General features: G+C 38.6%; 1 protein-coding gene across 5 annotated transcripts in view; it reads left to right on the forward strand.

The window, feature by feature from the left end:
* Positions 1-11,896, forward strand: part of ccdc88b (coiled-coil domain containing 88B) — a 51,529-nt gene extending 39,633 nt beyond the window's left edge. For all 5 annotated transcript variants that reach the window (XM_042419306.1, XM_042419309.1, XM_042419305.1 and 2 more), the window contains exons 24-28: positions 760-905; positions 6,436-6,543; positions 8,445-8,590; positions 10,964-11,311; positions 11,721-11,896. In XM_042419306.1, coding sequence (XP_042275240.1) covers positions 760-905; positions 6,436-6,543; positions 8,445-8,590; positions 10,964-11,311; positions 11,721-11,758 — 786 coding nt within the window. In that variant the 3' untranslated portion in view covers positions 11,759-11,896. The remainder of the gene's footprint in view (positions 1-759; positions 906-6,435; positions 6,544-8,444; positions 8,591-10,963; positions 11,312-11,720) is intronic.
* Positions 11,897-13,214: the final 1,318 nt, after the last annotated feature.

The raw sequence follows: 13,214 nt of genomic DNA on the forward strand, positions 1-13,214 counted from the left end.
GTCTTGTTATTCATTAAGTTTGCAGTTTCTGTAACCAATTACCAGGAATTCAATCACAACAATCAGGTTTATTTGTACCTAGTTGCCTTTGACATCATGCACACTATAGAAGTGTTATGTTTCAAAGATGAAACACACAATACTGCTAATTGCTATTCAGCTAAATGTGAATGGATGTATAGATGCCTTTGAAGATCTTTTCCATGTAATTTTACATTTTCTCTTATGTACACAAACACACTGTCTTGGGTATGCATTCATAGATACACTCACATTATCAGGTATGCTCTTACAGACTAATTAAGACCATTAGAGCTGCAACGATTAGTCGATTAATCGATTTGTTGATCATCAGAAAACTAATTGCAAAGCTATTTGATAATCGATCAATTGTTTCGAGTCATTTTTAAGAAAAAGTGTCCAAATTCTTTGATTCCAGCTTCACAAATGTAAATATATTCGGGTTTATTCTATGAGTCAGTCATGATAATAAACTGAATATCTGTTGGTCAGGACAGAGCAAGACATTTAGGCTTGCATCTTGGGCTTTGGGAAACAGTGATCAAAATTTTTCACCATTTTCTGACACTTTATAGACCAAATAACTAATCAGTTAATCGAGAGAATAATTACTTTGCTGCAGCTTTACAGGCTATGATGTATACATGAACTACATATTGTGATCTTACCAAGCGAATTATTTTGATTGATGCCCATCCTTGTGTGTGTGTGTGTGTGTGTGTGTGTGTTCGTGTGCAGCTGTTGACCCAGCTGAAGGGGAACATGGAGGAAGAGAACCGGCAGTTAGCAGAGCAGAACCAGGGTCTGCTGAAGGAGAACCGGACTTTACTGGAGCAGAGCCTGGAGCGCCGTGACCAGCATTATACGCAACAGAGGGAGTACCAGTCAGTACACACGCACACACACACACACACACACACACACACACACTGTAGTGGAAAATTGCTTGATCATTCAATAAACACATAAAGAGAGCATTGCAGGTTATGAAATAATGTAATCAAATAATACAATCAGAAGTACAATGCATTATATTTCTGGAGACAAAGATACATATCACCTAGCTATCTTTTCTTTGTCTGAAAATTTGGCCCTCAGCCAGTCCTTTAAATACTATTGTACAGAATTTGAAACATCTATTGCTAACAATAGTAAACAACCCCCAGATAGAATCAAAATTTAAGGGTTCAACTAGGGTTCTTCACAACCATATATGACAGCACACAAGCATGCACCAAGTAGCATCACAAAATAACATTAAATTAAGAACAAACAACTCTATCCTCTAAAGGTTTATCAGATTGATACATAGAAATCTGCATAACAATGATTTGTCTTACCACTGGCTCAGACAAAAGAACAACAGAATAAACTAACTGTTAAACACTCAACTGTCTCATTTTACACAGCAAAGAACTAAGTTTAGAATAGACACAGCATAAAGGCCTTTAGAACAGGTGTGGAACACAAACATGTGTTATGTATACGTATGATATATACAAGAAATACATCAAATTATAACCTACTATTCAATTTTCCCTCACAACACTCACCCACACACACACACACACACACAAACACACACACTGAAATTACTGACAAGAAAAGAGAAGTGGATTGAAGAGGAAATCAGGTCTCCACACTTTGCTACAGGGCAGCTTAAACCATTGTTAAAATTACAGCAACAAGCAGGGACAAATTGTATGTAATGTGTGCGAGAGAACACATTTTGTTAACATTCATAACTTTGTAGGCAGTAATTCATATCCAGTACATAAAAGCACTTATGTGGAGGTCTGAGGCTGTGAGACAACAATTTCACAGTCCAACAGCACTCAGCAGTTGTCCTTTTAAATGCTTAATAGACTGGTAGCAAATTAATCCAGAACTAATAGTGAGCATGCAGAGCTGCCTTCACCCTTTATGTCTAATGAGCCACATTTCTCACAAATTACATCTTTTTGTACCTTAATTTTCAGCCTTGATTCATGAAAAGATAATTTTTTCCCCACTCAGGTTTCACTTTTTTCTCAATTACTGTCAGAAATGTCAGTGTGGTAACATTTAAAGGTGTTTCATTGCATATTTTAGTTCAGCACCCCACCATGCGACTGCAGGTCTATAACCTCTAACACCTGTAACACTGATGGGTCATAACTCTACAAAAGGTAGAGACCAACAGAAATTTACTTCAAATTTGACTCCATACCAGGATGTTAATCATCATTGCACAAGAAGTCTAGAGACGTCCATGACAGTTACAAGAATACATGTAATTGTGTAAACTGACATGCAGTGGAAAAATATTGTTTTATCTGATTTTTAAAGCTTGTGAAGAAGACTTTTTTTTTTTAACACAAAGGTCACTGAAGGTTAAATGAATAATTTGGCATTTTGAAAAATACACTTATTCGCTTTCTAGTGGAGAGTTAGATTAGAAGATTGATAACTCTCTTATCTGTCGGCTAAAAATGAAGCTACAGCTAGCAGCTAGTTAGCTTATATTAGCATACATACTGCAAACAGGGGGAAACAGCCAGCCTGGCTCTGCCAAATGGTAGCAAAATCCACCTACCATCACCTCCAAAGCTCACTGAATAGCATGTTATAACTTGTTTTTTAATCTGTACAAAAGGGGGTTAATGAGGTTTACCTTAACCTAACCTTTAACCTTTGGAACAAGCAGACAAAGAATATGTATGTTGTGCATATGTGTAAATGACATTCAATGGAAAAAAACTGGTGTTGAGCTCACTGAACGTTAAAGAGGACCTATTATGGTTTTTCTTATTTTCAGTCATATATATAATGTCACAATGTCGGACGTTCATGTTAAAAGTGGCAATGTGTCAAATAATGAGGTAAATGTGTGTAGTAAGTAATCCCTGTGAGCACAAAGCACAACATTATGGCATTTTTCCATTGTTTTGGACATTGTCACACTGAGCTATGACTCCATTACACAGTAAAGCAAAGTAAAATAGGGTGTTTACCTGTTGGAGGTGTGCTGGTTGTCTGCAGCTCTTCATCAAACATCATCATCACTGTGGCTGTTTCTGCTTGTACTGCCTCCCTGCATTATTTCTAACTGATCCACTGAACAAACAGCTCCAAATATCAACATCTGTTGTTGTGTCAACCTCCTATTATTTAGTAATTTAAAAGCTTTTAATATGAATCAGTAAAGCAGGAAATGTTGGATTTGCATCAGCAGTAACTTAACACAACTCTGATAGGGCTGCCCCTTGGCAGCTTCCAGACAGCTGGTCAATAAGAACAGAGTGGGCTCATCGGGAGGGGGGCCTTAAAGAGACAGGAGCTAAGACTGCCTGTTAAGAGACAGAGGCTGAACTGGGGGGCTGCATAAATGGCCAGTATGAGATAAATAAGGAGTTTTTTAACTGTGAATCATGAAAAGCTACTCTAGCGGAGTCCAACAATAAAGCTGTATAGCTCTATAGAGCTGGAAATGAGCATAATTGGTCCCCTTTAAAGGTACCCTGTGGAGTTGTGACCAATGTTTTTGGTGGGTGGGCTTCCATTTTCTGTATACCTTATTCTTACCCTTGAGGACACTAATCCACTGAACCACAGCTGGTGGCAGTAATGCGCCAAGAAAGGTTGCAATGCACCAGGAAAGAGCAGGCATGAAGAAGACTTCAAGCTAGTAAACATGGATGCAAGTCATGTAGTAAAGTGGGTGTGTAGTGTAGATACTGCAAGTCCACAGATAGACCTACTTGAAAAAAGGAGGATCCAAAATACCCAAAAATTAGCTTTGCAAATGTTTTACAGAGGAAGGAAATTCATGCAACACATTTGTCAGCCCTCATGGATACCCCACAATGCTTTTTGGTGAAAAACAATGTAAACATACTTGTGGTTGTAAAGAAAGAACAAAACTCCACATTGCATCCCGACATCTTAGGCCAAATGTCCACAATAATATTTTTTGTCTGAAGCCATGTCCCTTTCACTGCAGTAACCGAAACATTGGACAGACTGAGAGAGGGGTGGAAGAAAGGAGAGGGCACACTACAAGATTCAATCTTTATTTAGAGTACTGTATATGATTGTTTAAAATTCAATTTCAATTTATTTATATAGTGCTAAATCATAGCAGAAGTTATCGCAGGGCACTCTTCACACAGAGCAGGTCTAGACGGTACTCCTTATTTTACAGAGACCCAACATTCTCCCATGAGCAAGCACTTGGCGACAGCAGCAAGGAAAAACTCCCCTCAGTTTAAACTCAGCAGCACTCAGGTTGCAGGCACACACGTACTGACGACAGGCACAGCTGAAATTTAATTGGCCAGAGTGACACGATTGGCAACGTGTCACAAATATGAAGCTGTTGCACCACTCTGGAAAAGAAGAGGGGTTGACCTTCAGGGTGTCAGTGAGACTCTGCCAAGTTTGGATTCTGACAGTGTGACTCAAACCTGTACCGCTCCATACAAGTAAATATTATTGAAACATATTATTTGAGTAGAAGCAGTGCTTTTTTAAATATTAATTAGGATTTGGAATAAAAGTACTTGGGGAAAAAAACCCTTGACAGCAAGGCTACTTCTGAGTACAAAAAAAGGTTTTGTGCTAAAACCTTTAACTTTATCTCTTCAGTCTGAATTATTTGGTGATGTTTTATCATCACAAGGTCTGATGAGTGCAGTTTATTTAAACTGGAGTGTTTATTCCTGTAGATCAAGTTATTTGCAGGAAGTAAAGGTCTCTGTCTTGTGCCAAGTACATTGCAGTGCGGTTCGTCAGTAATGAGAGTGTAATCCAAACTAACACCAGGATACAAGTCCAAATAGGGTACAGAGGGTAGAAGGAGACAGATGTTATTATCTCATAGCCAGCAGTTTCTCATTAAAAAATTAAGTGAATATGAACCACAGTCTGGACTGAAGCTCCTGTTCAGCTTTTTCTTTGTGTTCATAGGTGGAATGAAGAGCAAATACAAGTACACTATGAAACACTTAAATTACAAACAGGATGACATAACAGTCATCTTGTCAGTCCATGTGATGTGATAGTTCAGGTACAAACCAGTCAAATACAAAAATCCATCAAATGTCTCATGTCTCTGATTGAGAAAAAAATGAGTGCACATTTCAGATAAACTGCCTCAGAAACACAACACTTTCCTGACAGCAATAAGTCACACTCCTTGATTTATTTCCATTTTAAAAGTGTCTGCCAAAATATATTAAAGACCTTGAAAACTGCGAAAGACAGTCCTTGAGTTACGAAAAAATAACAATCACTTCTGTTGTGAGTGAAGCTGAACTAATGATGCAGTGACTTTGCCCTTCTAAACTAAAGTCGGGGGTCAATGTTGTGGATCTAGTGAGCAAACATGGAGAGCCTTCAGAAGCTTTCACAAAATGAATTGTACTGGCCTTCGAGTGTGTTTGCATCTTGCGAGGCAGCTGGGTTCACGAGATCACAAGATTATGCGAGAATGCACCTTGTCAGGCTTCAAGTTATGCACTTGTGTCCGAACCAATCAGCATCAGCGGGCTCGCATTATCCCGTGATCTCGATCTGTGATAGACGGTGATAGACAGTGCCTGCCCTTTTCCAAGTTTCCAAGGATGACTTCTCAGATGGTTCTGTGTAAAAAAAACATCTGGTGCATCATCAAACATTCAGCTTATTTCATATTTTAAAATTTATTTTAATTTATAGCAATCCATCCAACAGTTGCTGAGATATTTCAGTAAAAGCCAAAAGATGTCAGCGTAATAGTACTGCTAGAGGTAAGGTCAGTAGGATTCATTGTGTGGGAAAAATTAATGTCTGTACCAAATTTCATGACTATCCCTCCAACAGTTGTGGAGATATTTCAGTGGTGGATCAACTGACCCCCATTACCATCCACAGAGCCACGCTGCTAAAACAGAACAGGGGTCTCGATACCAAACTAAACTTGTCATTTTCCATCTCTGAACATTGCTCATCTCTTGTAACATCCCTGATCTTCTCCGCCCACAGCCGTGTGTTGGTAACCAGCGGTCAGCTGAGCGTGTCAGCGCCTTTGTGTTTAGTATTTTTATCCTCAGCCGTCTTTCATGCAGAGGGAGGTTTCCTGAGAGTGCAGGCTCTTTTTCCGCAATGCCGTCCTTTCTGTTTGACCGCGCCACAGCTTGAACCCTAAACCCTCTGCTCACCAGCAGCACATCAACATTAACTTCCATATGCAGTGTCTTTTCTGATCTGGCATTTTTTCTCATTTTATAGGAATGGGCTGAATCATGCAGCCAGGTTTTATACACACTCACAGAATAATCCCATCTACTCTCACTGAAAATGAATGCGTGAAATGAATCAAGCAGCCTTCCTGCTCAGATTTTTCTTCTCAGCTCTCAGCTGCTTTGTTCTGATGCTTCATGTGGTTTCCTTCAGGGAGAAGCTGAGCGAGCTCCGTCGGGAGAAGCAGAAGTTGGTGGAGAAGATTATGGATCAGTATAGAGTCCTGGAGCCCAGCATGCAACCTCCAACCAGCAAGGCCAAGTACGTATAAATATATATATACACACACATATATATATATATATATATATATATATATATATATATATATGTATATACCTATACACTGAACTGTGAGTTTATTAGTTAACTGCACCTGCACAATTCAACTCAATACAATACTCCTGCAGTAGACTGTGTGTTTATATAACTAAACAATAAGGAAAGTGCTTCACATAAAGTAAAAAAAACACACAAGTTAAAATAATAGAATCCATTGAAAAAGAAATTACAAAATCAAAGCAGAAAAATAATTAGAAGGTAGTTTAGGCATTAAGTGTGGATACTGATGAATGCTTAACGTTCATTCAGAGGTGGTGAAAAACATCAGTTTACACCTGAATTCAAATATAGTGAAAGCTGGCCAGATCTTGTGTATCTATCAATAACACATATAACAATAAATCCTACATGCTTATACAGAGCAATTTTCTTCAGAGAGGAGCTGACTCAAGTCTATATGCAGTATTGTCTCAATATGTCTTACCCAGTGCCAACAAAGTAAACAGTGTAAGCTTCACAAAGATGGGATTTATTGCAGGTCTGTTGTATTGTTGTACAGGTGCACTGCATGGTCGAAAACATACAGTGACTAATGTTTTATGCACAAAATGCACCTTGGGCAGCCAAGTGTCACTTCTTTAAAGGATAATGTTGGCAATTTTCTATATTTTTCTTCTTGTCAACAAATCTCATGTGCAGAGCCAAACCAACAATAAATTGATCTACTAACAAGTATTGTGTGTGTATCCAAAGCCTGATGTAACTTATACATCAGGCCACACCGTTGCACTGGGTAATATGTTCCTTGGACATGAAAGAAATGGTTACCGTAGTTTGTTTAGAAGCTACACGGTTTTAATAGTTTTTGGACAACAACGGAGGTCTACGGCACAGAGGAATATGATATATCAGGCTTTGGATACACACACAATACTTGTAAGTAGGATGAGTTTGTTGTTGGTTTGACTGCACATGAGATTTATTGACAATAAGAAAAAATAAGGAAAAACGCCAGCCTTATCCTTTAATATCACAAAATACATTTTGTGCATTGAAATGAAGAAAACTAATTTGGTTATCACAAAATTGTTGACATATTACTCTTTAGTCACTCCAATGACGGGAAGCATTTTGAACCACATATCTATTTTTGTCATTCTTAGTATTGTTGTGTGTGTTGTGCTCACCGAGAACACAAATTAATATGGTAATGACATTTCAATTATTACGTTTCCAAATGGATTTTCTTGATGTCATGTTACAAAGTGTGTTCTTTGGCATAATAAATGGCACTTGGCAGCTCCAGGAACATTTTGTTCTTGTACTGAAATTTTGTGCCAGAAAACACACAATTTCATGACGCACAATGCATCTTGTGAACAGGATGCAGCCACTGACACTTGGCAAGCTAATACTGCTTCTGGAAAATCACGGTGTTCACGTAATATGTGCTGTGCTGGAGATGCTGCTTTCAGCCATTACGCTCCGAGCCGCTGGAACATCCTTCCAGAGGATCTGAGAGGAGCTGAAAATACTGATATTTTTAAACCTAAACTAAAAACCCGTCTATCATCCGGCTTTTATGTCGTGTTTTATAATTTTATGGTTTTATTATTTATACTTAATTTATTTATTATCATTTATTCTATTCCATTTTATTTCAGTTCTTTTGGTGTGCATTAGTCTCTAAATCCATTTTTAACATCCTATGTTTTGTTAATCGCCTGTAAAGCTCTTTGAATTGCATCTGATTTGTTTGAAAGGTGCTATATAAATAAAGATTGATTGACTGACTGATGGTGTCAGCGTGCACACAGACACACATTCCCCTAACTAACCCCACTCTATGTAAATGGTCCCTGTCCTCCGTGTCCTCGTAGGAAATCTAACTGGATTGCAGACAGGATGAAGAAGCTAATCAAACCCCGAGGAGGAGGAAGAGAGGGACGCGCCCTCTTCACCGCCGCGGGCAGTGTGGAAAATCTGGCCGACAGCACTGAATTTACATCAGACACACCTCAGCATGGTGAGACCACACACACACAGACAGCCCAGCACACCAGCTTCTCTTTCACACATACACAAACAGCAGCCGACTAGCTTTCACAAAGATATGCTCACATGCTCACCCCATCAAGCGAGGCTACAGGCATGCATACAAATCATCTCATGACTACCAAGTGTGGTCGGCATTGATACCACTCTCTTCTCCTTAGATCTCTCCCTGTAGAGTGCCAAGACTGACTGAGGCCGGCTTTCTCTGCTAACCACATGTTGAAAGGGAAAGATTTGCGGGGCTTCATTCTCTTTTTATGCACCTTGACTGTGGAATGCATTTACTGATTCAGGGAGGGGAAGAAAAAAAAAACTCTGCAGACATTATCAAAGCCAAGATTTAAGCCCCAACCTGTATTCATGTTTTTTTTTTCCATCTCTTTTGATGTACTATTATTGTCCCCATTTAATTTTATTTTCCCTGGTTTCTTAAACTGTGTGCCAGGACCGAAACTTGGAGGGTGACTCTTTCTGTTTCTCAACAAAAGGACTGATGGCTTTTTATTGAGCCTGTAACCCCGAGAGAGAATCATTCTTTCAACACCAAGTAGAAGCAGTGAATCTCTCTCAAACTGATTTGTTGCAGTCTTTAGACTAAAAGAAATCAAGTATCTTAGTTTAATTAGTCTAAATAAATGAGGCCATGTTTTAGATGAGTGGTAGCTCCTGTTTCTTAAAGGGGACATATTATGCTTTTTGTGTTTTTTCTCCTATTTATATACTGTTATTGTCTATGTTTAAACATTAACGTATGTAGGAATTCTCCCTACAGGTCAGAAGCCTTCAACCTGATCTGAACGCTTTGTTTGTAATGTTTTTTTCTACCTTGCCAACAACATGATGTCAGCTCATCGCGTCTGTCCGTAAATGGCTGTCCGTTCCAAAGTCTTTGTTGCTACGCTTGTCGCTAAGGTTTTTCCATGCGCTGTTTGCGTTGTCCACTCTCATATTTCAGATCACATGTACAGCTGTCTTTGAGAACCTGACATTTCAAGTAAAGAACGAGAGAAAGTAGTGAAATCCTACTATTATATTTTGTTGCATGGTTTGTTGACATAGCCTCTGGAGACAGTGGAAGTCTTGCGAGGGGTAGCTGGCCAATCAGAAAAGATTGGGCTTTAAAGAGACAGCAGCTGAAACGGCCTGTTTCAGACAGAGGATGAACTGAGGGGCTGTGTAAAGTGTTAGCATGAGTTAAATAAGGAGTTTTTTGAACTGTAAATAATGCAAATATATTCCAGTAGAGCTCCAGATTAAAACTATAGTGTGAATGTGCATAATATGTCCCCTTTAAGATGAAGACATTTCCCACAAACCCTACTCCTTTCTCTGTTTCCTCTGTTTGTGGTGACATTTCCAGTAACACTTACGTTTAACCTTAAAGTTGCAGGTTAACGTGACTTTAACCCCGTAGGCCAGTTTTCATGCTCCAGCTGATGTTACAGTGCTCTGATCACAGTGGATTCTGCCTCTGCAGTTCTTCATCTCATTACATAAGTCCATAAGTCAGAATTTATGAATAATTTAAATCATAATAAAGTTATTACAATTTGATATAATCTACTGTTAAATAGGTTAGGATTGCCCTTTTAAATATAAAGGCCAGACATCATCGATTGAAAGCTCTTAAGTTGACGTACATACTTTTAAATACACCTGATTTTATACCTTATTTATGTGCTTTAATAGAATTAAAAGTGCAATTTGAATAAATTGAATGAAGCTCATTTTAGACCATGGTTGTAGCCACAATTTTCAAAGTAGCATTTGTATCATTATCATTTTTTATCATAATTTCACATTTTCACTTAAAATGCCAAATGGGATAAATTATATTTTTAATAGGAAACAGTCACCACATTTAAAATGTATCTTCATGCAAAATTAAAACTCAGTCATAAGGTTTTTATCAAGCACCCATTAACAGTTAAATACACCAGTTACTGATGCATCACAGGAGTTACTGTTGTTTCCAAATAAACACTTAAAAAACAAACATACCCCTCTATGTGCTTTTCCTTCACTATTTCTGACATCTGCCGCTGTGAGAATATGTGAAAGCTTGAACTCTGTTTGCACTGTGCTGTAAAACAATCCAGCAGATTTATTCAGCCTGATGGTGCAGCGCCGAGGCGGACAAATGCTGAGAGTCAACTTGTCAATAGCCTTGTTCAATGATTGTACTCATAGCAGAATGAATGAACCAATGATTTAATGACGTTAAAATTCCATTCCAATTTTAAACATCACTGCCATCTGCTTTTGTATAAACATGAGATCAAAACAATATTAATAATTTCTCATCCTCTAATTCTTTTAACAATGTAATTCTCACTGTTTGCAGACCCTCGCAGTGCTCCTGTCTCTCCTTCTCCCTTGAGAAAAATGCCGTCTCAGACAGAGCCGGACATTTCGGCTCCCGGGTCTCCAGCCATGCGCAGCGGCTCCGGGGGCCGTCGTAAGCTGGGGTCCCGTCACGGCTGGGGGTTGGGCTTGGCCAGAGGAGGCTCTGGAGTGTCTCAGTCCTTCAGTCCCGGCGACCACAAGACACCACCCCGCATGCGGCTGCGCTCCAGCCAGAACACCTCCTCCTCAGTCCTCTGGGAGGGAGAGAAAGGCGAAACAAACGCTCCTCAGGTAGCAGACACACCGCTGACCAGTCTGGAGAGTGTCGAGGATGATGAAGGCAGAGGTGAGGAGGAGAAAATGGAATGAGGAAGATGTGTTTTTACAGTATGTGTGTGTGCCCTTTAGAAATGTCAATCCTAATAAGTCATTAAGTCAGATTTTCATTAAAACAAGAAAAGTTGCAAATTATGTCAAATACGGCTGCAACCTCTTGAAAGAAATGTTAATTTTTTAATGTAGTCTTTAATGTTTTTAAGAATAAATTACTTGTTCAGATGGAGAGTTTATAAGTGTGCTATGTGCAGAGCATTGTGAAAGGTCTATGGAGCAACAAGTTAAATGTCAAGCTCAATAAAAAATTGGACTGTTAAGTAAAAATGCACCCAAAGAGTGGTCAAAACATCTGCAATCACTCAGAATACAGCTAATATTCTGCTTATGATATGATGAGTGTGATCTTCTCTGCTTTCCAGACAATCAACATCCCAGTGACGACATCCCGACGGCCTGAACTACAGTCAGCTCACAATTAAAAAAGAGACATTTTATAGTATTTGCTCACGACAATCTGTTTTTGTGTGTCTGACTTAAATATGAGACCCTCCTAGTATTTTTGAATACATGAATGAATAAATTCTTCAGTTAATAATTTTCTGTGTCGCTGATTGTGAAGGAATGAACTACCTTTCAAATATTGGAGCCCCACAACTTTAAATAATGTATTTAAAGTTCATCAGATGAGTTATAAATATAACTGAATACATCAATATGTAATATTTGTTAAATAGTTACAATGGAGTGTAAAAAGGAATATAAAGTGTTTTACTCCTTTTAACCTCCAATCAAAACTGTTATTTTCTTCTTTCAACAGCAATCAGTTGATAAAATAAATTAAAATTTAATTTCACTCTTCTATTCATAGTTCACAAACTCCTTTTTTGGGGGCCTTGGCTCACATTTATTCATTTATCTACTCAACACACACAACATTTCCTTTTTTCTTCATCACATGCATGTATAATAACATGGGTGTGTCCATGCATGTGCAGAGCAATGATTGGTCCAAGGTGTGTGTGTGTAACACTATCAAGAGGACTGTGTGGTTGACTAGCTTAACTGGAAATACTGGTCACTAAACTCACTGAGCTCCAGCTTTTTCCTAACTGAAGCTAACTTTCATCATAAAACTACACCAGTCAGTCACATAATGTTAATTATCCACATACTGTACAGCACGCTGCTGTGGCAGGAAGAGCTATTTCAGGCCATTCATTTTTCCCACTGACAATGTTACGTGACTCACCCAGTTACGAAACTCTCCTGGTTAAATCATTATCAAAGAAGATGAACAGCTGTGTTAGAAAATATCTGGTTCTTTGGTAAAAAGTCGAAGATACAAGACTGTACATAAAGATTCAGGGTAGAAGTTAACTACAACTCCCAAGGTGATTTTGGCAAGAAACATCTAACCACTGAGTTTAATATTTGGTCCCGTGTGCTGCTAACAGCGAGCTTATTAAAGTGTTAAGAAACAGATTTTACAATCTGCAGCGTAGATCAATTCACTTTTAATTTCTGGTTCACTTTTGATTGAATTCAGCAATTGTGACGCCTTGTTTTGTTTACAACTACAATAACAAAGTGTTTGGAATTCGTTACTGCTCTGATTCTCGCCTTCGACTGGCTTCTTCACCATAGCAACTGTGACTGAGGCACATGGGTATTGTAGTGTTTTTAGCTGTCTGGCAAAATGATGTCTCAGGAACAAAGTTGAAATTAATCAAACTGGTGGATCGTTACTTTATCCAAAAGAATCCTGAGTTTCTATGTTGCATAATGTTGTTTAAAGAACACTTTTGAAATGGGACGACAGAATTGTGAAAACTACATCGCAGCTCAAAGCATTTTAGCAGGTAAGCTAACACTAACAACGTGTTGGAGGTTCATTGACACCATGTTTCTACCTT

This window comes from Thunnus maccoyii, chromosome 8, assembly GCF_910596095.1.
Source record: "Thunnus maccoyii chromosome 8, fThuMac1.1, whole genome shotgun sequence".
In the NCBI taxonomy this organism is placed as follows: domain Eukaryota; kingdom Metazoa; phylum Chordata; class Actinopteri; order Scombriformes; family Scombridae; genus Thunnus; species Thunnus maccoyii.